At 40.7% G+C, this 23,673-nt stretch overlaps 2 protein-coding genes and 1 non-coding gene across 4 annotated transcripts in view; all 3 read left to right on the top strand.

Annotated features, from left to right (window-relative positions):
- Positions 1-22,234, top strand: part of rps20 (ribosomal protein S20) — a 140,473-nt gene extending 118,239 nt beyond the window's left edge. Inside the window, exons 1-4 of one of the 2 annotated variants that reach the window (XM_056272352.1) lie at positions 14,882-15,036; positions 16,758-16,857; positions 17,031-17,104; positions 22,030-22,234. In XM_056272352.1, the coding sequence (XP_056128327.1) occupies positions 15,034-15,036; positions 16,758-16,857; positions 17,031-17,104; positions 22,030-22,212 (360 nt within the window). In that variant the 5' untranslated portion in view covers positions 14,882-15,033 and the 3' untranslated portion in view covers positions 22,213-22,234. Of the gene's footprint in view, positions 1-14,881; positions 15,037-16,757; positions 16,858-17,030; positions 17,105-22,029 lie in introns of those variants that run through there. The other variant, XM_056272351.1, reaches the window with a different exon arrangement.
- On the top strand, positions 170-10,248 carry plag1 (pleiomorphic adenoma gene 1). The gene is made up of 3 exons (XM_056272342.1): positions 170-321; positions 3,838-4,164; positions 9,217-10,248. The coding sequence occupies exons 2-3, from the start codon at positions 3,941-3,943 to the stop codon at positions 10,151-10,153; spliced, it is 1,161 nt and encodes a 386-aa protein (XP_056128317.1). The 5' UTR covers positions 170-321; positions 3,838-3,940; the 3' UTR covers positions 10,154-10,248.
- On the top strand, positions 16,896-16,964 carry LOC130106296 (small nucleolar RNA U54). The gene has a single exon (XR_008809705.1). It is a non-coding gene; the product is annotated as a small nucleolar RNA U54 (small nucleolar RNA).
- Positions 22,235-23,673: the final 1,439 nt, after the last annotated feature.

Genomic DNA, 23,673 nt, shown 5'->3' with positions numbered 1-23,673 from the left:
GCAGCGATTGACAGAACCACCGACGAGTCCTACATTTGAGATTTTCCTAAGGGGAAAGTCAGTGGCGGTGAAATCAGAAAATGACAGTTTGTTACACAAATCACGAGCGCGAGGGAGGAGGGCGTATCGGTGGGCGTGGCCTGGGCTGGGGTTTGGTTGCATCGCAGCGCATATACACAATGGCTGCTGGAAAGAGGGGAAAGCAAACAATTTTTAGGCCCGCCGCGTCTAGCAAAAAATATGAGAAAAAAATTATTAAAAATCCGGGAAATAGTTGAAAGTCAAGAAAAACACCCTAGAAAGGATGTTAACGCTCCTACGGTGAGTTTCACACATATTACGAAAATTGTTACGGCGTTCTTTAATTAAAATATCGGGGTTATTCAAATTATGAGAGAGGGGAGAGCAAGAGGGGGGGGGAAAGTTTTGTGTTAATCAGCGCAGAGTCTAAAACTGAAGAGAACAGCAATGAAAGACTGAATTATACAGAAGATCGAACATTATTCTGGTGTTTGTTTCTGTCAAGTCACTTTGCGCGCGGACGAATGTCAATAAACAGAGAAGTGGTTGTAAAAAGTTGCAAAAAGTTTTTGAAACATTAGTTTTCTCTGGGAATAATAGCGACGGGATAGTGTGGCGAACTCACGCGCGTTTAAACGCTAAAAAGTGCGCGCCGCGCGAAACTTCTGACAGGATTTGTGATACAAGGACCTTTCCGTGTTTAATAAACACGCGGTTTAATTTCGACACAGAGTTCGCAGTGTGTGAGTCGCGGTCAGTGTGTTTGTTGACTATATTAGGGGTGTCATTGAGTCACTATAGCGAGAGAAGCTGCTTGTCAATATCGCAAACAACCAAAATGGTGGGAGAAGTGAAGGACTAACTAATTATTATGAGATGCTCTGAGAGAAAGTCCCACTGTGATCAGGATGCGATTGGTGGATCATAAACATCAAAGCACATAATGATGATTTAATGGACACTGGGAGATCAGTCATATATAATATCAGAGTTATTAGTTGATATTAGACGCGGGTGTGGTGCGCTTCTCCAGAATCTCAGCGCAGATTTATAGCTCACAATCAATAGTTTCATATGCTCGTGCATGTGATGATGGCGCTCGTGCGGCATTCATGATCGAACTGTTAAAATCGGGGAAAAGTCTATTTTTAATGTGCAGTCGTTTCAATGTTTATTTGATCATGTGTGTGTGTGTGTGTGCGAGTATTTCTATATTAGTATAAGGTGTATTTTATGATTCGCATCTCATCTGCGGGAGTTATTGCACCTCCACCCCCCGATGCTCTCGTTTAGGGCTTCGAGCTGACGGGGGTCACCGGGTTTACCGGGTTTACCGCGCGGTTGTTACGGATGTTCTTCTGTTGCTGCGAGTGGAAGAAAGTTCGCACAGAACACGTCAGAGGTTTCCCGCGCAGAACCGGTGTCGCAGAAAGAGATTTAGCGTCATAACAGCCTCATATTCACACATGTACACCTCATAATGCTTGTTTAATCTCTTGTCTAAACGGTGAAATGATGTTGGACTGCGTAATGAAATCACTGTAAAAAAAATCAGTCGGTAAAATGTAGCCTACTGTATTTTCTGAAGGCTATTTTACAGGTGTTTCATAGATATTTTATTGTGTACTACTATCATTTACTGGGTAATAATTACAGTAGGCTATATGTTCCGTTCCGTGTTTGTTTTACAAATAAGATTTGGTGCAGCAATATGACTTTGAAGATTAGTTCATCAATGTAGATTGTTTTATGTTTTTTTGTTTAGTTTTGTTTGCTTAATTTTCGTTGAGAACTAAATGTTTTATTTGGTATAATTTAAAACTGTTCATTCACAATTCAATCAGGTTGCTATTGAAGTTCTGACAGTTCTTTCTCTTGTATGGATTATTTCTTAGATGCATCAAAAATATGTGTAACTAAATGATGAAACTCTGCAGGCATTAGTCATATTGCCCAAAGAGACCTAAATGCAATACAGTATATACATATATTTTATTTTTATTATTTTTACATAACTGTACTACAGACCAGAAATGTATTTAAAAATATAAGAATATTTTGGGGAAAGTATATATATTTTTTCTAGTTTATACCTAAATATATAGTAATTTAAGCTAAATTCATTGTATAACTGTATCATATATCTCTTAATTTCTTTTATAACTGTTTTAATTTTCCTTGCTTTTGTTTTGTGATTATTTCAATTCCTTTCTGTGAAGCACTTTGTATTGCCATAGTGTATGAAATGTGCTATATAAATTAAATAGCCTTGCCTTAAATATATTAGCCATTTAATTAGCATAGTAAGCATTACCAAAATTGAAATACTAAAATTTTGATGCCATTTAAGTAATTTTACATATTTTTATGAATAATAGAAATGAAAGAGCTGATTAGATGTTAGAAGGCATATGAGAATAAATTAATAAGTAAGAATAAATTGGTTTAAACATTTTATTTATTTATTTATTATAATTTTTTTAAAATGCTTAAATATTTACAGAGTTGTTAGATATAGTGCCTAATCCAGCATGGAACAGTTATAAAGGAAAAGTGTGAGAGAAAACATTTATTCTGGCTGGAATTAAACATTAAAGCTTTATATTGACTTTTCATTGGCAATATTCAGCTGAAATAGGAAAGACGCACACGGAATGAATTGTGTGAAGTGAGGGGTTTGTATAGCATTAAAAACGTCTTAAACTAAGTGATTTTATACATTCATAAAGTGAATGCAATCCCAAGGCGTTGTAAACGAGAAGGTGTGATCAGTGCGAAACACTGCTGAGGTGATTAAAGAGTTACTAGATCCTGAGGGGTCGAACACGACAACGGTGTACTAAAAACGGAAAGTTTTTCCTTTGAGTTTTTCTCATACAGACGAGTCAAAACGATCACGGATCCATGAAAACGGTTAAAAACACCTGTATTCTGCTGCCAGGCCAGTAGGTGGCGATGTCACCGTGTAAAGATTGAACCTATAGATTGAACTTGTAATACGCATGACGTCACCGTCTTCACAAACTTGCGTTTTTGTACTTTATACGGAGACGATAACGTATAGTTTTCAAAAGCTTGCGTTTTCAGACCCCCAAAACGCCGATGTCGTGTAAATGAACGGTCGTAAATGCATACAAAGTTTTTACTTGACATCGGTGTCGTGTAAACGGCCCCTTAGGGGTTTTTCATGCGCATGCATGTTACGTGCTCACTCTAGTGTTTCTTTACAAAGTGACATCGCCATCTACTGGCCCGGAGGCAGAATAAAAGCGTTTTTAACAGTTCTCGCGGATCCGTGTGAACGGGGATCATTTTGACAATGTTGTCGTCTGTACGCGGAAAACTGAAAGGAAAAACTTTTACGTTTTAGTACATCGTTGTCATGTAAACGTACCCTAAAAGAATGAGATCAAAAACAGACTACTAGCAATGTGTTAGTTCATGCTAGCAATGTGCTAATCCATGCTAAAACATGCTAGCAATGTGTTAACTCTTGTTAGAAACTTGTTAGCAAAGTGCTATTTCATGCTAAAAACATACTAGCAATGTGATAATTAATCGTGGAAAAACATGTTAGCAACTTGCTAAAACATGTTAGCAATGTGCTAGAACATGTTAACAACGTTTTATTGACTGAATAAAATCTTCAAACTTCAAGCTTTTCAAAGTAATGTCATCAAACTTTACTAGTTTTAGCTAATGTATATATTAAATTGTAAGTTATTGTTATTATATGGAGTTTTGGCTTCAGAAAAAGCAGTAAAATCTCTAAAGAGTCTTTTGTAATGTTTGTTTTTGTTGCTCTCTATTTCTCAGGGCCTTGCGTCTCTGCTGTGTTGACGATTGGGGCTTTTACGCGCTCTCTGTGCCGGGACGTATCGCTCGTGTCCAACGCATGGCTTGCTGTCGCTAGGTTGCCATGGCAACAGTATCTCCCAACGACGCGGCAGAACACTGTCGAGCGAGGAAGAGGAGAGTAGAGGGGAAAGCGAGGAAGAACTTCTCCTGTCAGTTGTGCGAGAAGGCCTTCAACAGCTTGGAGAAGCTGAAGGTACACTCGTACTCCCACACGGGGGAAAGGCCGTATCGCTGCACACACACCGACTGCACCAAGGCCTTCGTCTCCAAGTATAAACTCCTACGGTAGGTACTTGTATTCTAACAAACCATTTACTGCCCATTATAGGTCTCTGATGCGAACCCACTCTCTCTGAATTTGTACATAGGCGAGTAGATACCCTTTCTTTTGACACCTCATTTCCCTTAAAACTCACCAAAATTACATATTTAAAAAAAAAATTCTTCATGCCTTAAAATATCTTGAATGTAACTCGACACCCTTGCCTCATTTAGTATACGCAGTGGTACTATGAATATGCAAATGAGCCCCGCCTCCACTCACTCCCTCAGCTCAGAGATCCACTGGTTGACGATCACACGTTGATCTGATTGGTTACAAGGTCGTTTGGGACGTCAGAAACACCAGCGATTTCAAACCGTGTTTTTGAGGCTGTCTTTGGTTCACTGCAGTTTTAAGGAGGAAATACTCAGCAATGCTGTCGACTTATGAACTTACACATGGTGTGTCTTACAGCGTATTAAACACACACCACATAGACACATAAACAACATTAAAAGCTGGGGGACTTTAATGATTACTTTCACCTGTTCTCCAATTAATTATAAAATTATACTTTCTCTTCTCTTGATAAAAAAAAGAATAAATAATTGCACTCCGTTAGATTAAACTGAGAAGGGTCATAGCACTTGCATATTGTTGTCCTACTGTTAGTTTAACTGCTTCTATTCTCATCTGTAAGTCGCTTTGGATAAAAGTAAATGTAATTAGCTCTTTTGTTCTTCTGTGTATTTAAATCCTGTCTTTATTCATCTCTTTGTTCGGTGTCCTCAATGTTAAGGTGTCGTGAAGTCCGTTTTCCTGAGTGTTCATTAAACACTGTTTCCTTGGATTATTCCTGTCATGCTTTTCGTTAGATATAACAGCCCATTACCCAAAACACAGAACCAAATACAGTATTTTTGCTGCATTTTTTTTGGTTCCTTTTCCCCCCCTCCATCACCATGAACCCTCCTGCTGTTCCCCTGTTGAGCCTGGAGCAGAAAGACAACTCCCTGGACACCAAACGCACTCTCCCGACCGCTCTCTCGCTCAGGGCACGCCTCCCAGGGAGTGGTCCTCGTGACAACCAGCCCCATTCCAGACCCAAAGCCCAGTCAGCCTTCCCCTGTGCCCACCACAGACACGGAGCCAGAGCCTGCCTCGGACAACGAGCCAAAAGACCAACCTGAGCAGTACCCCGTCCCGGAGCCCAACAACGTGACCAGGTGTGCGAGCCGGCAACAACGTCTATCCCCGAGGGAGTTCTTGTGGTATTCATGGGCACGGAATAGAGCCCCGCCCACACCCCCGCCACTGGTGCTGAGCTGCCACTGGCCTCTGACTGTGAATTATTCCGCTTAATCTCCCTTCACCGCTGGTTCCGCCTAGCCAAGTCTCCTGTTTCTACACTGGTCCCGCTCTGGGGTGCGTTTCCCAAAAGCATCGTTAGCCCAGTATGGTCGCAAGTTCCGTCGTTATCAGCATAGTTCAACGAGTCTGTGTTTCTCGAAACCATCATTCCAACTAACATCTGCAAACGGCATCGCAAAGTTGTGTGTTTGGAACGACAGCTCTCGACCTGTGGTTAGAAGCAGAGTTTCTTGTTTGCATGACATGTGGACTCAATAAATCCTTATCTTGAGCAAAATAAGCAAGCTGACATTCAGTACAACCTGTATCTTTAATTTAAAATACATACAAATGTCATTTTTTAAGAGTGCGCATGTGCGTATGTGCTCTAGAACGTAAGAACGAGCCTATGATTGAATTCGTAAATAAAGCAAAATAACTGTTCTTAATTATAGCAAGACATCTAGCATTAATTCGATCTCAAACAGATTCATTAACAGTAGTTATTACTCCCTTACGTGCGTGACATCATTAACCAACTTGGTTGAACGACCAATTTGCGACAATACTGTTGTGGGAAACAGTCGTGACTAGATAGTGGTCTTCTTCAACGATGCATCGTACTATGGTAGTGAAGCACCGAGTTACGGCGTTGTATGGGGAACGCACCCCAGCCCCATGTTGTCTTCGCACCCTGTGATCGCTCCCAGCCTCCCTCTCTCACCTCCTCTACCAAAGCCAGCCAGTTCCCCAAAACCTGTCACCGCTGTTTTCTGTCAGTCCCTCGGCTCATGCTCAGTTCCATCTGGTGGTGTGGATCTGCCTCAAACCTTCCAGTCCCCAGCTCCATCTTGGTGTGAGGAACCCCTCTCTCTGCCTCCAGCCACTGACACCTCGGGCCTCCGACCCTGCAGTTCCACCTTGGCTCCATGCTCCCTCGTCTCGACCGGGGTCCCTCCTCCCACTGGCTCCTTCGTTCCTCCATCTTCACCTTGGTCAGGCGTCACCCTGTTTCCACCATGGGATTCCTGGCCTCCGGCCATGCCTCAGCCCTCCATCCCTACGGACCATCGGTTCCGCCATCCCTCCGTCTCTGCCGTTGTCCTCGTTGCTCCGACTCCACCGCGGTCTTCCAGGTCCCCGCCTCTGCCTCTGTCCCGAGAGCCGTCAACTCCACCTTGGCCCTCCAGACCTGCACTGTCACCCTGGATCTGTGGCTCCTCGGCTCCGTTTGGATCTCTACCACAGCCGGCTCTGTCACAGGAGATCGCATCCCTGGTCCCTCATCCTAGGCCTCCACCATGGCTCCCCCCTCCTGCGACCTTGCCTTGGATCATCTTGCTGGCTTCCTGCTCTTGGCTCCTCCTGGTCCTGGCTACTCCTGCTCTTGGCTACTCCTGCTCTTGGCTATTCCTGCTCTTGGCTACTCCTGCTCCTGGCACCTCCTGCTCCTGGCTCCTCCTGCTCCTGGCTCCTCCTGCTCCTGACTCCTCCTGCCTACTCCTCCCCCTGGTTACTAGTGCTTCTGGCTTGTCCTCCTCCTGGCTACTCCTGCTTCTGTCTTCTCCTGCTCCTGGCTCCTCCTGCTCCTGGCTCCTCCTGCTCCTGGCTAGTCCTGCTCCTGGCTCCTCCTGCTCCTGGCTCCTCCTGCTCCTGGCTCCTCCTGCTCCTGGCTACTCCTGCTCCTGACTCCTCCTGCTCCTGACTTCTCCTGCTCCTGGCTTCTCCTCCTCCTGACTCCACCTGCTCCTGGCTCCTCCTGCTCTTGGCTCCTTCTGCTCCTGACTCCTCCTGCTCCTGGCTCCTCCTGCTCCTGGCTCCTGCCTCCTCCTGCTCCTGGCTCCTCCTGCTCCTTGCTCCTGGCTACTCCTGCTTCTGTCTTCTCCTGCTCCTGACTTCTCCTGCTCCTGACTTCTCCTGCTCCTGGCTCCTCCTGCTCCTGGCTTCTCCTCCTCCTGACTCCACCTGCTCCTGGCTCCTCCTGGCTCCTTCTACTCCTGACTCCTCCTGCTCCTGGCTCCTCCTGCTCCTGGCTCCTGCCTCTTCCTGCTCCTGGCTACTCCTGGCTGCTACTCCTCCTGGCTCCTCCTCCTCCTGGCTTCTCCTGCTCCTAGCTCCTCCTGCTCCTGGGTACTCCTGCTCCTGGCTACTCCTGTTCATTGCTCCTCCTGCTCCTAGCTCCTCCTGGCTACTGCTCCTAGCTCCTCCTGCTCCTGGCTTCTCCTCCTCCTGACTCCACCTGCTCCTGGCTCCTCCTGCTCCTGGCTCCTTCTGCTCCTGACTCCTCCTGCTCCTGGCTCCTCCTACTCCTGGCTCCTGCCTCTTCCTGGCTGCTACTCCTCCTGGCTCCTCCTCCTCCTGGCTTCTCCTGCTCCTAGCTCCTCCTGCTCCTGGGTACTCCTGCTCCTTGCTAATCCTGCTCATTGCTCCTCCTGCTCCTAGCTCCTCCTGGCTACTGCTCCTAGCTCCTCCTGCTCCTGGCTCCTCCTGCTCCTACTGCTCCTGGCTCCTCCTGCTCCTGGCATCTTCTGCTCCGAGCTCCTCCTGCTCCTGGCTCCTCCTGGCTACTGCTCCTGGCTAGTCCTGCTCCTGGCTACTCCTGCTCCTAGCTCTATTTTGATTTAGTTTTCAGTTTGTTTAAGTTATGTTCCTGTTTGCCTGTGTACCCTGTCATTTGACCTAGTTTCCTGTATGTTCGATTAACGATTCCTTTTACCTGTTCTCCAGATAATTTGCTCTTTTGTTCCTCTGTGTATTTAAATCCTATCTTCATTTAGTTCTTTGTTCGGTGTTATCAATGTTGAGGTGTTGTGAAGTCTGTTTCACAATATGAAAATAGTATATAGTGTTTTCATAGAGTTCTTTATAAACACATTTTCCAAGACTCAATTTCATTAGTGGCTTTCGCACCAGAAGAACCTTTTCATAGTTGCTGGAACTATTGGCTGAAGTACCTGGTTTTTGGCATGTTTGCACCACAGAAACTAGGAACGATTTTAGTTCAATGAACTCCTTTTGGAGGAACTAATTTAGCTCCTACTCTAGAGTTGGGTCTAAACCATCACTATAGGAACTACCAGTGACTTAAGTGTACACTGATACACTGTCCATCACCCGCCATTTAAAAAAAAAAGCTGTGTAAAAACACAGATTATAGCCTATATATTTACTCCAGAAACTAACTCTATAAACATGTAAAACAGTGATAGATGCGCCTCTTAACCTTTACGCTGAGAAGAAAATCCAACGCAACTTTGAGGGGACCAAGAGAAACATGATTATGTGTTTCTGCTCAGCTAGCGACACTGGATATCAATCACACGGCAAACACTAATAACTTTTCAAATGCTGTCTACTTTCTTTGTCTAACAGTTCTATCTAATAATGTATTAGACAGGACTGTTAGACAGATCGTAAACTAATGAACACAGAGAATGTGAGCACTGTGAGCTCAGGCTCTGGTGTTCTCAGCGCCATCAAAATAAAAGTCACTACAAGAAGTTCCTACTTCAGAGTTCCTACTGGCGGTGCAAATGTAACCAGGAAAATGTTCCTAAGGGAACCATTAGTTCTCGGGAACCACCCTGGTGGCTAGGTTAGGTGAACGATAAACTAAGTTCCTAGAACTACCCGGTGTGAAAGGCCCCTATTATATGACATTTGGTCATCAAAAGGAATAGCTCCTGGTATGGTCAGTGTACACTAATGCATATTTGTGTCCATAGGCACATGGCCACACACTCGCCAGAAAAGACCCACAAGTGCAGCTACTGCGAGAAGATGTTCCACCGTAAAGATCACCTGAAGAACCACCTCCACACACACGACCCCAACAAGGAGGCTTTCAGCTGCACGGAATGCGGCAAGAGCTACAACACCAAACTTGGCTTTCGAAGGCACCAAGCCCTTCATGCTGCTCACCGTGGAGACCTCACCTGCCAGGTGTGTCTGCAGTCATACCCGAGTACTCCCCTGCTGCTGGAACACCTGCGCGGGCATGCTGGGAAAAGCGCTACCGCGACTAAAGAGAAGCGACATCAGTGCGAACACTGCGAACGGCGCTTTTACACCCGTAAGGACGTGCGACGCCACTTGGTGGTGCATACGGGACGCAAGGACTTTCTGTGCCAGTATTGCGCTCAGCGATTCGGCCGTAAGGACCATCTTACCCGCCATGTTAAGAAAAGCCACGCTCATGAGCTGCTAAGGGTGAAGGCGGAGCCTGTCGATTTAATGGAGTCTCAATCCTCACCAGCATCCGGGCCACTCACGCTAAGATATCCACTTGGTCATGCTTCTTACTCGCCAACTCCGCCGCTAAGAGCGGAGCTCGAAAGCTATCTCCTCGAGCTACAGGCTGAAGATACACCCAAGCTGAGCGCTTCCGCCACGGTGACTGGAGAGACGACGTCGTCCCTGGACTTTCTGTCCCCACTGTTTAATTTTCTGCCTTACAGCCAGGGGGCGGGGCCTACTTTGGGAGTGGCTTACAACCAAGAGGAGGGGCTGCTGGCCACGCCCATCCAAGACACACCGGAGCCTCTTAGCCTTCTTCACACAATCTCACACTCGCAAAGCAATGCACTCGCTCCCAGTTACACACACCCACCATCTCTGAATACAACCACCACCCTGCCTCGCTTCCACCAAGCCTTCCAGTAGCCCAAATACATTCACAAACAAACAAAGTGCACTTTTTATCATCAACTTAGCTCTTAATCAAGTTCGAACAAGCACAGTCCAACAAATCACCGCATTTTGAAGGAAAGTAGGGATGCTCCGATATGAACATTTTGGCCGATACCGATAACCGATAACACTTTATATTTGATAACCGATATATTGGCTGATAAATCTAAATCCAAATTTTGATATAATTTTTGAGAACCTGATTACAAAAACACAAGTTTCAGAATTAAAAGCCACGTCCCAAACAAACAATTATCTCATAATAATTTTTTGTAGCCGATATGACACACTTGCGCTGCACATGTTGCACGTAACTGTATTTTCCTTTTTTGAAGTGAGTCCAATCATATTTCAAGCAATTCAAAACCATCATGTTGAATAGTGAAGGGTCTCTCAGCTGAAGGAAACAATTCCATTATTTATCGGTATTAGGCCGATAACGATAGCATTAAAAATGAACATATATTGGCTGATACCGATATGGTGGCCGATATATCGTGCATTCCTAAAGGAAAGTCTTGAGGACAGTATCACACGTTTGCTCATTCAAGAGATTACAGATGCATTACTCGTTTTATGTTCTAGAGGTGTTTACTGTAACTGAATGTTAAGAAGCAGAGCTCAGTTTGCAGTGACGTTTAGCTCTCAAAATGCCGACAGAGACAGTGCATAGTTTTAATGTCCTCTCATAATTAACACTAGCGGTGTCGAAGTTCCATCAAAGCTAAAAGATCATTGATCTAATGTTGTTTCCATCTCTTTGTTTGTTGTATGGCTCATGAACTGTTGGGTACTGATCTACCAGCGTTTTAGTGACCATGTCACAACTATTTACAGCCAAAGGCAACCAAAACCTTCATAGCTATAGAGAGGAAGGCTCATCTCGTTATGTTTTTTGTTTTTTGATGGCTGTTTGCCTTCATGCTGCTGCTCGTTGTAAGGGCCTCAAAGGACACCAGCGCAGGAATGCTTCACAATTCACACCAACAAAGGGAAAGAAGGACGAAGAATCACACACACACACACACACACACACACTCTTACTTTATTCAACCTCATCCACCCGAATGCTGGCTGTTGCACTGATCAAGGCTAACGATGAACCAGTTTCTGCTGTCTCGGCTTATAAAACTCCAAAATACAATCTGTGACATCACCTTGACTTCTCTCTGAACATAAGCTGAAGATTTAGTCTCTAAATCAAATGAAGGTTTTTCGCATTGACAGCGATTTTGCAAAAGTCATTCGTTTTCAGTGAGAGCTGGCGATTCGAGGCGACACAAGGGACTCGACTTTATGCAAATGGCCAGTGACGCAATGTGTCGGCTACTAACGGGAGTCCGCACAGATATGATGTGATCGGTCACATGATCTGTCCCAGAATGCAGCAGTTGAGTAGGAATGCCTCAGTATGAGTGGGGAGGGAGTGAAGTCAAAATGGTTGAGATTCACTGCTCTAGAGACCAGTGTTGGGGGTAAAGCTTTCCAAGTAACTTAAGTTGCGTAATCAGATTACCCTTTTAAAGTAACGAGTAAAGTAGCGCATTACTTTTAAATTGAAAACTCTCTGGGCCCTATCATACGCCAGGCGCGACGCAAGAGTTTTTTGCTAGTTTCAGCCCAACGCACTTTTCATTTTTTTACGTCCTGCGTCACATTTTTGAAATAGCAAATGCATTTTGAGGAACTGAAATTGCTCTAAAGTCAATGACACAATTTTTTTTTTTTTATTTAAAGAGCGCGTTAGTAAGATGAGCCTATAGGCGGGTCCACAACGCGCTTATTACACACACACACTCTGCTTATTACACTCACTTTGTCCCGTAGATGCTGTGCTTGCACGCGTTAACCTCACACACACACACACACACAGCTTTAATGTCGCGCACGAGCAGATCAGTTTCCACGCTAGAGAAGCGAAGTCTTTCCGCTTGCTAATTCCGCCATGTAAATAGCGAATCCGCCAACGGGAGCGCAACTGGCTTTTAAAGGGAATGGGAGACGAGACTCTGATTGGTTTATTGCACGTTACTCCCAAAACACACCCATTACTCGTTAAGAGAATTAGACGACCCATTTAGACCAGCGCCGGGAGCACCGACCATTTGTCCCGTCGTTAAACTAGCAAAAGTGGATTCGGACGCCATAAGTGCACTTGCGCCGTACGCTTTAGACCATGAGCTTAGATCGCTAAAATAGGGCCCTCAGAGTTACAAATATCTGAGTTACTGTTTCAAATAAAGTTACTTTTTTCCCCCCATTTATTGACCTCTACTGTATAATCGTGAATTTGCTTTTCCTTCAGCCTGAGGCTTATTCAATTCACTTTTGCTGTGAAAATGCCTTTACATTTGCCAAGATATATATATATTTTTTTTTTTTTATTAAAAAATAAACCAGCAAGACCATCAGCCCAGGTGAGAAAAAGTTAGGCAAAAGTAACGTAACACATAACTTTCCATAAAAAGTAAATAAGTAACGCAATTAGTTACTTTTTAGGGAGTAACACAATATTGTAACACATTACTTTTAAAAGTAACTTTCCCCAACACTGCTAGAGATACGTGTGTGTGTGTGTGTGAGAGTCTGTAAATGTCTTTTTTATTTAGTTTGTCGAAAGCTGAAGGTTGTTAAAAGCTTAAACATTCAGAGAAACCCCTGTTTGGGGCGTATGTTTCATAATAGCACTTTCAGAAAAAATAATATGCCCTTTATTTTGTGAAAGTAACTGTCATACATTAGTTTAGATATCGTAATTAGCCTTTAGAAGATTTTTAAGCATACATACACAATGCTATATGTGTGATCTTTTTTACAGGTACACTTCATACAGTGTTGATTTGTTGTTTTTATTGTTGTTTTGCTTTATTGCACAAAATATCAAACTGTCAGTGTCTCAGAAAATGAGGCTTCAGCCAAAAAAAAGGTCAATTCAAGCAAAATCACTTTAGCGAGTAGCCTACATACTATAGTTTTTTACAATCGCTAGGGCACATTTTTCAATACTTATGATTTTTTTTTAACTCTTTACACAGTTCTCCAAACAAACTTTCAGTAAATTTCACATACAAAATGCGCTAACACATGTCTCAAACAATAGCAACGGTTTCACCCAACAAACACTTGTTCAGCATTACACACTGATTTCTTCAGTAAAACAAGAATAACATGTTTAGGGTTCATGTTACACGATGCATGTTTACATTGCAGTTCACAATGATTCCCAAGACATTCAGAAATGTGTCCAGGCGATTGTAAAACACACACTACACCGACCGTAGTGTGTCCGACCGCTTCAGGCCCGTGTGGATCGGGCCTAATGAGCTCATCTAAACGAGTGAAGTCGTTCATCTATCGCTGCTGAATCGTGGACGTGTGTGTGTAGGATTACCTTATCATTGGGAGCGCGAACTCTCTGTTCATTGGTACAATCACCACGCCGAGTGTTTATGAGTTATGAGTGACGCTCCTGCAATAATCTGATGGATATGCTGCTAAAGGACAGTGCGAAGCCCTGGTGCTGCGACAGACCCTCTCCTCGCTTTCAGAACACTTCAAACCGTGTGTGTGTGTGTGTGTGTTGGGGTTATGTGAGCCATATTGTTAATGTATTTGTAATATGGTGCATATACATCATTTAGCGGATGGATGATATGGATAGATGAAATAGCATTCCAGCCATAATTATGTGTTTTTATTTTAATGTATCTGTAATGCCATTCTGTGATAATGGCCTGCTATTGCTAATCATGCATATTTTACTTTAATGTATTTTACGAACTACTGTTGTACATGTATAGCCTAAGACAGAATCCCATATATATATATAAATATATATATCTATGTGTGTGAGTGTGTGTGTGTTATGGGAACCTGCTGGCACAGCTGACGAATCTTAACATCATCCAAAGAGAAGGTTATGTATTCGCTGGCTCGCCGTGTCAGGTGTGTGTGAAGGCAGGCAGGCTGTTGGCGGCGGTGTGTGTGTGTGTGTGTGTGTGTGTGTTCAGACGACCTTTGCTGCTATGTGAGGAGAGGAGAGATTTGGTCCAGTGTTAATACTGTCCACAGTACTGAATGATCAATAAACACGAGAAGGACTCACTTTATCAAGTGTTTTTGTGTGTGTGTGGAAAGTATATTCAGGTTGTTGAGAAAAAAAAATACATTCAATGTGTATTTTGTTTTATGAGTTACAATGATAAAATTTCTGTTCAGTTTCATTTTTTTAATAGATTTATTTATTTTATGTAGCCTATATTTATTGAAGCCACTTTCACTTATTCGAGTGGTCCCACAAAAAAAAAAAAAAAAAAAAAAATCAGTTTTATGTTAAATGTTAAAATGTCTGTTCAGTTTCATTATTTTTTTTAATAGATTTATTTTATTTATTTATTTTATTTATTGAAGCCATGTATGTATCCATAATAATGGCCATCATCCTCAGTGATCCCACAAAAAAAAAATCTGTTGTATGAATGACAATGTTAAAATTTCTGTTAAGTTTCATTATTTTTTAAATAGATTTTTTATCTATTTATTTATTTATTTATTTATTATTATTTAAATGTATTGAAGCCATGTTCAGTAATCCGTTATAATGGCCATCATCCTCAGTGATCTCGCTAAGCAAAAAATAATAATAAAAAAATCCCGCTAAATGCTCTTGTTCCGGCGGAAGTGCTGACAAGACGCTGACGTCACGCAGTGCCCGTATGCAGCGTATAAAAGCTCGAGCAGGCCGTTTTTCCGCCCTTTCGTGAAGGATCGCGTTGAGATCCCGTTGCCCTTCCTGACTCACCGCTGTTCTTCTCAGCCCTTGATACGAATAAGTCGGTCAGGAATTAATAATCATGGTAATTTGAAGTTATACCAATATCATAAGTGTTTTTGTCGCATATTGTGTCTGTGTTTAGGTCTATTTGTCATCGGAGTAAAAACGTGGCGCTGTTGATCTTTCTGAGGGCTCGTGGTTTCTGAGATTCGCGGTCAAATATTATTTTATTAACCGTTTTATTTAAAGCGTTTGCTTGTTTTTCTATTTAATGTCGTTTTTGTTGTAACTTTTAAGTTTAAGGGTATAAGCGAACAAAAGTATTTGTACACATGCTAGCTTCACGTGCTATCGGAAATGTCCCACTTCTAAAGTCGAGTTTCCGAGCTCGTCGACGCTTTGTTGTGAAGAACCGGAATCACGGAGGACGACAGGTTTATTCTTGCTAATAAATTTTAGATAAGTCTTATTAGCCATAAATTATATTAAGAGTCTTATTCATATAAACACTTCCCGCGTTATCTAGATGTTTATATGTAAATATGCCCTACTTTCACAAAAAGACGAGGCGATGTAAGTAACTGATGGGGGGAAAGTCTCGGTAATTCTAGTCTGGGAAAAGTTTCCCAGTTATACTGCTTGAGGATGTTCATGTCCGATTTCCTACTAGGAAACTCGTATTAATCACAGTAATATAACATTGCAACATCTCTTCAGGAGTAGTAGAGTACGAACACTTCAACAATAAGAGTCCCGATGCATTTCAGACTTAATACTTTTTTCAGGATTATTGTGCAACCAAAACACCAATAATATCAGTTGTTTACCTCAGTGTAAATGTGGAAATACTAAAAACACAACTTGCGCAATGTATACCTTTTACAATTTTGGCACAATGTGCCCTTTTATCATTTTGTATACATTGTGGATAAGTCCAGTTTCAGTGCACATGTTCACTGCTGTTCAAAAGTTTGGGATCGGTAAGATTTTTAATATTGTTAACAAGATTTATGCTCACCAAGGCTGCATTTAGGTAATAAAAAAAAACTAATATTGTAAAATATTACAATTTAAGATAACCGTTCTATGTGAATATACAGTAAAGTGTAATTTATTCCCGTGATCAAAGCTGATGTTCAGCATCATTACTCCAGTCTTCAGTGTCACATGATCCTTCAGAAATCACTCTAATATGATCTGATGCTCAAGAAACATTCATTCAAAAGTTTGGGGTCAGAAAAAAAATATTTATTGGGAAGAAATTCAATAATATTATTCAGCAAGGATGTATTAAATTAATCAAAAGTGGCGGTAAAGAGATTTATAATGTTACAAAATATTCTATTTCAAATAAATTGTTCTTTTTAACTTTACATTGTAAAAACACACACACAAAAAAATCTATATTTTTTCATATTACTGTTTTGAACATTGATAATAATCAAAAGTTTCTTGATCCTCATATTAGAGTGATTTCTGAAGGATCATGTGACACTGAAGACTGGAGTAATGATGCTGAACATCAGCTTAGATCACAGGAATAAATTACACTTTACTATATATTCACATAGAACACATATTTCAAGTTAATATTTCACAATATTACTCCTGTATTTTAATCAAATGCAGCCTTGGTGAGCAGAAGAGACTTTCAAAAACATTAAATCTTACCGATCCCATTCTCTTGAAGGGCAGTGTATATATCCTGAATAAAGGTGGTGTTTGTGCAGGTCTTCAGTTTAGTGGGTGTGTTTATAAGCGAGTGTGTAAAGATGTTGAATAACAGCACGTGTGTGTTTACAGGCGTTTAAAGACACCGGTAAAGCCCCGGTCGAGGCCGAGGTCGCGATCCACCGGATCCGCATCACACTGACCAGCCGTAACGTCAAGTCTCTGGAGAAAGGTGTGTGTGTGTGTACGATAACCTGTCTGTGCTAAACACGGCAATGAGGAGGATAACATGTGAACGACTTCAGCATGAGTTATAATATACGCTATTCTGAGCCCTTTTCCCCTGAACACTCGTGAGTGTGAGTGTGTGTCGGATGGGTCTTCATTATCATGTCTTCTCTGTAGTTTGCGCTGATTTGATCCGAGGTGCGAAAGAGAAGAGCCTGAAGGTCAAGGGCCCCGTGCGGATGCCCACCAAGGTGAGACCCGTTCATGTTTACCCCGTTCATGTATACACAGCGTTCCCGTTTACTAAAAATATAAAAAATACTACAGCGTTCCCGTTTATTAAAAATACTACAGCGTTCCCGTTTACAGCGTTCCCTTTTATTAAATACTACAGCGTTCCCGTTTATTAAAAATACTACAGTGTTCCCGTTTACAGCGTTCCCTTTTATTAAATACTACAGCGTTCCCTTTTATTAAATACTACAGCGTTCCCTTTTATTAAATACTACAGCGTTCCCGTTTATTAAAAATACTACAGCGTTCCCGTTTATTAAATGCTACAGTGTTCCCGTTTACTAAAAATATTAAAAATACTACAGCGTTCCCGTTTATTAAAAATACTACAGCGTTCCCGTTTATTAAATACTACAGCGTTCCCGTTTACAGCTTTCCCGTTTACTAAAAATATTAAAAATACTACAGCGTTCCCGTTTATTAAATACTACAGCGTTCCCGTTTACAGCGTTCCCGTTTACTAAAAATATAAAAATACTACAGCGTTCCCGTTTATTAAAAATACTACAACGTTCCCGTTTACAGCGTTCCCGTTTACTAAAGATATTCAAAATACTACAGCGTTCCCGTTTATTAAAAATACTACAGCGTTCCCGTTTATTAAAAATACTACAGCGTTCCCGTTTATTAAATACTGCAGCGTTCCCGTTTATTAAATGCTACAGCGTTCCCGTTTATTAAATACTACAGCGTTCCCGTTTACAGCGTTCCCGTTTATTAAATACTACAGCGTTCCCGTTTACTAAAAATACTACAGCGTTCCCCTTTACTAAAAATATTAAAAAATACTACAGCGTTCCCGTTTACAGCGTTCCCTTTTATTAAAAATACTACAGCGTTCCCTTTTATTAAAAATACTACAGCGTTCCCGTTTATTAAAAATACTGCAGCGTTCCCGTTTACTAAATACTACAGCGTTCCCGTTTACTAAAAATATTAAAAAATACTAGTGTTCCCGTTTACAGCGTTCCCTTTTATTAAATACTACAGCGTTCCCGTTTATTAAAAATACTACAGCGTTCCTGTTTATTAAAAATACTACAGCGTTCCTGTTTACTAAAAATATAAAAAAATACTAGTGTTCCCGTTTACAGCGTTCCCTTTTATTAAATACTACAGCGTTCCCATTTATTAAAAATACTACAGCGTTCCCGTTTACTAAAAATATGAAAAATACTACAGCGTTCCCGTTTACTAAAAATACTACAGCGTTCCCGTTTACTAAAAATACTACAGCGTTCCCGTTTACAGCGTTCCCGTTTATTAAAAATATGAAAAATACTACAGCGTTCCCGTTTATTAAATGCTACAGCGTTCCCGTTTATTAAAAATACTACAGTGTTCCTATTTACAGCGTTCCCTTTTATTAAATACTACAGCGTTCCCGTTTACAGCGTTCCCGTTTACTAAAAGTATTCAAAATACTAGTGTTCCCGTTTATTAAAAATACTACAGCGTTCCCGTTTATTAAATACTACAGCGTTCCCATTCCTAAGAATATTCAAAATACTACAGCGTTCCCGTTTATTAAAAATACTACAGCGTTCCCGTTTACAGCGTTCCCGTTTATTAAATGCTACAGCGTTCCCGTTTATTAAATACTACAGGGTTCCCGTTTACAGCGTTCCCGTTTACTAAAAATACTACAGCGTTCCCGTTTACTAAAAATATAAAAAATACTACAGCGTTCCCGTTTATTAAAAATACTACAGCGTTCCCGTTTACAGCGCTCCCGTTTACTAAATGCTACAGCGTTCCCGTTTATTAACAATACTACAGTGTTCCCGTTTACAGCGTTCCCTTTTATTAAATACTACAGCGTTCCCGTTTATTAAATACGACAGCGTTCCTGTTTATTAAAAATACTACGGTGTTCCCGTTTACAGCGTTCCCTTTTATTAAATACTACAGCGTTCCCGTTTATTAAATACGACAGCGTTTCTGTTTATTAAAAATACTACAGTGTTCCCGTTTACAGCGTTCCCTTTTATTAAATACTACAGCGTTCCCGTTTATTAAATACGACAGCGTTCCTGTTTATTAAAAATACTACAGCGTTCCCGTTTACAGCGTTCCCGTTTATTAAATGCTACAGTGTTCCCGTTTATGAAATACTACAGCGTTCCCGTTTATTAAAAATACTACAGCGTTCCCGTTTACAGCGTTCCCTTTTATTAAATACTACAGCGTTCCCGTTTATTAAATACTACAGCGTTCCCGTTTATTAAAAATACTACAGCGTTCCCGTTTACTAAAAATATTAAAAATACTACAGCGTTCCCGTTTACAGCGTTCTCGTTTACTAAAAATACTACAGCGTTCCCGTTTACAACGTTCTCGTTTACTAAAAATACTACAGCGTTCCCTTTTATTAAATACTACAGCGTTCCCGTTTACAGCGTTCCCTTTTATTAAATACTACAGCGTTCCCGTTTACAACGTTCTCGTTTACTAAAAATACTACAGCGTTCCCGTTTACAGCGTTCCCTTTTATTAAATACTACAGCGTTCCCGTTTACAACGTTCTCGTTTACTAAAAATACTACAGCGTTCCCATTTACAGCGTTCCCTTTTATTAAATACTACAGCGTTCCCTTTTACAGCGTTCCCGTTTACTAAAAGTATTCAAAATACTAATGTTCCCGTTTATTAAAAATACTACAGCGTTCCCGTTTATTAAATGCTACAGCGTTCCCATTCCTAAGAATATTCAAAATACTACAGCGTTCCCGTTTATTAAAAATACTACAGCGTTCACGTTTACAGCGTTCCCGTTTATTAAATGCTACAGCGTTCCCGTTTATTAAATACTACAGCGTTCCCTTTTACATCGTTCCCTTTTATTAAATACTACAGCGTTCCCGTTTATTAAATACTACAGCGTTCCCTTTTACATCGTTCCCTTTTATTAAATACTACAGCGTTCCCGTTTATTAAAAATACTACAGCGTTCCCGTTTACAGCGTTCCCGTTTACTAAAAATACTACAGTGTTCCCGTTTACTAAAAATATAAAAAATACTACAGCGTTCCCGTTTATTAAAAATACTACAGCGTTCCCGTTTACAGCGCTCCCGTTTACTAAATGCTACAGCGTTCCCGTTTATTAACAATACTACAGTGTTCCTGTTTACAGCGTTCCCTTTTATTAAATACTACAGCGGTCCCGTTTATTAAATACGACAGCGTTCCTGTTTATTAAAAATACTAGTGTTCCCGTTTACAGCGTTCCCTTTTATTAAATACTACAGCGTTCCCGTTTATTAAATACGACAGCGTTCCTGTTTATTAAAAATACTACAGCGTTCCCGTTTACAGCGTTCCCGTTTATTAAATGCTACAGTGTTCCCGTTTATGAAATACTACAGCGTTCCCGTTTATTAAAAATACTACAGCGTTCCCGTTTACAGCGTTCCCTTTTATTAAATACTACAGCGTTCCCGTTTATTAAATACTACAGCGTTCCCGTTTATTAAAAATACTACAGCGTTCCCGTTTACTAAAAATACTACAGCGTTCCCGTTTACTAAAAATATTAAAAATACTACAGCGTTCCCGTTTACAGCATTCTCGTTTACTAAAAATACTACAGCGTTCCCGTTTACAACGTTCTCGTTTACTAAAAATACTACAGCGTTCCCGTTTACAACGTTCTCGTTTACTAAAAATACTACAGCGTTCCCATTTACAGCGTTCCCTTTTATTAAATACTACAGCGTTCCCGTTTACAGCGTTCCCTTTTATTAAATACTACAGCGTTCCCGTTTACAACGTTCTCGTTTACTAAAAATACTACAGCGTTCCCGTTAACAACGTTCTCGTTTACTAAAAATACTACAGCGTTCCCATTTACAGCGTTCCCTTTTATTAAATACTACAGCGTTCCCGTTTACAACGTTCTCGTTTACTAAAAATACTACAGCGTTCCCATTTACAGCGTTCCCTTTTATTAAATACTACAGCGTTCCCGTTTACAGCGTTCCCTTTTATTAAATACTACAGCGTTCCCGTTTACTAAAAATATTCAAAGTACTACAGCGTTCCAGTTTATTAAAAATACTACAGCGTTCCCGTTTATTAAATGCTACAGCGTTCCCGTTTATTAAAAATATTAAAAATACTACAGCGTTCCCATTTACAGCGTTCCCATTTACAGCGTTCTCGTTTACTAAAAATACTACAGCGTTCCCGTTTACAACGTTCTCGTTTACTAAAAATACTACAGCGTTCCCATTTACAGCGTTCCCTTTTATTAAATACCACAGTGTTCCCGTTTACAGCGTTCCCTTTTATTAAATACTACAGCGTTCCCGTTTACTAAAAATATTCAAAATACTACAGCGTTCCCGTTTACAGCGTTCCCGTTTATTAAATGCTACAGCGTTCCCGTTTATTAAATACTACAGCGTTCCAGTTTATTAAAAATACTACAGCGTTCCCGTTTACAACGTTCCCGTTTATTAAATGCTACAGCGTTCCCGTTTATTAAATGCTACAGCGTTCCCGTTTATTAAATGCTACAGCGTTCCCGTTTATTAAAAATACTACAGCGTTCCCGTTTACAGCGTTCCCTTTTATTAAATGCTACAGCGTTCCCGTTTATTAAATGCTACAGCGTTCCCGTTTATTAAAAATACTACAGCGTTCCCGTTTACTAAAAATTAAAAAAAAATACTACAGCGTTCCCGTTTATTAAAAATACTACAGCGTTCCCGTTTACATATACAATTTAAAAATGTATTAAGGTTTAAAGGGGAGGGGCGACCGAAACTTTGAGAAGCACTGCTTGAAGTGTCTGCGTAACTCGATTGTGGCGCGTGACCTGTAACCCTGTGGTGTTGGTCAGTGTGTTCTGTGAGTAAAGTTTCTCTTCTCTCCTGAAGACCCTGCGCATCACGACCCGGAAGACCCCGTGTGGAGAGGGCTCCAAGACCTGGGACCGGTTCCAGATGCGGATCCACAAGCGTCTCATCGACCTGCACAGTCCCTCCGAGATCGTGAAGCAGATCACCAGCATCAGCATCGAGCCCGGCGTGGAGGTCGAGGTCACCATCGCAGACGCTTAATAAACTCGTCTCGCAACTCTGACCGCTGCTGTGTTTATTCTCTCACACACACACACACACACACACACACACACACACACGCTGAACCTGTTTAGAACTTGTACTCGAACTGTTAAAGCTTTTTCTTCTCCTCTGGAACACAAACTCAAGGCGAGACGCCCCTGCTGAATAACTCCTAGATATCACCAGTCGATTGATTACATTAGCATGTATTACAAGTTTTCTTAAATTGTTTAAATATACAAATGAGGTGATATCTAATTAAATATGCACTGATTTGCATACTTTTCTAGAAAAAAATCTCAACATTGAATGAAGTCCGGTTCAAAATTCTTTTTTTATATATTTGTCAAAGGTTTTTAGACTGTTTTGGGTTCATAGCTCTCCACAAATAAAGCCAAAAATAAATGTTCACTTTTTTAGGAATAAAATCGGGAAAGTTATACATGAAGAAACCCCTGTGTAAAATCCTTAAATAAAACTCAAGTTTGGTGATGTCAGTGTTGCTGAAGTGAAGATAAAACTCGTTTTGAGAGAACGGCCTTTAAAGATGTAAACTGAAGTCTACAGATAAAGTGCTGTGAGTGTTGATATATGAGATGGGCAAAGAGAGATTTTCAGGTTATGATTCTAAATGTGTAAACGGTGACAAAGATAAATGTGTGAAAGAAATTATTAGTCCTTTTCAAGCACCGTAACTGAAGCTAAATGCTTTTACCAGTGAAATTATATTTACAGTCTTTGTCAAAATATTAGTTAACCACGATATTAACATGAACTAACAATGAGCAATACTTCTGCATCACTTATTGATCACGGTTAATGTTAATTGTGATATGTTTATGATCAGAAGTAAGTTTCCTAAATATTGTTCTATTTGAAAGATTAATGCTGTAAAATTAAACTGCTTTGTTAATGCATTCATGTTAAATGTATTATGAATTGATACCATCATAGTCATAGACAAGGTATTTTTGCTTGAATGTGAAAGCCATATTCATGTAAACTTTAAAAGCAGAAAGTTTAAAAATATGAGGAATTAATTAAATAAATGTGCAGCACTTACAAAACCTAAAAGGTGAATTTATAAGAATATAAATATTTCAGGGACACTTTACAATAATGTTCATTAGTTAACGTGAACTAAGAATGAGCAAAACTTCTACAGCATTTATTAATCTTAGTTAATATTAATTTCAACATTTACTAATACATTATTTAAATCAAAGGTTGTATTTGTTAACATTAGTCACTGTGAACTGACATGAACAGCTGTATTTTATTAACTGATATTAATAAATACTGTAACAAATGTATTGCTTGTTAGTTCATGTTAGTACATTAACCAATAAACCTTATTGTGAAGTGTTGCCCATATTTCGGGTTCAGGCAACCCTACCATCTTTGTATATTATACACATTTAAAGCTAAATATATTTACAACTTTTAGTCACGAAAGCC

This window comes from Rhinichthys klamathensis, unplaced genomic scaffold (assembly GCF_029890125.1).
Source record: "Rhinichthys klamathensis goyatoka isolate OS25496 unplaced genomic scaffold, OSU_Roscu_1.1 h1tg000334l_1, whole genome shotgun sequence".
Taxonomy (NCBI): Eukaryota; Metazoa; Chordata; class Actinopteri; order Cypriniformes; family Leuciscidae; genus Rhinichthys; species Rhinichthys klamathensis.
Note: the sequence above shows the minus strand (reverse complement) of the source record. Positions and strands in the feature narration are given on the sequence as shown.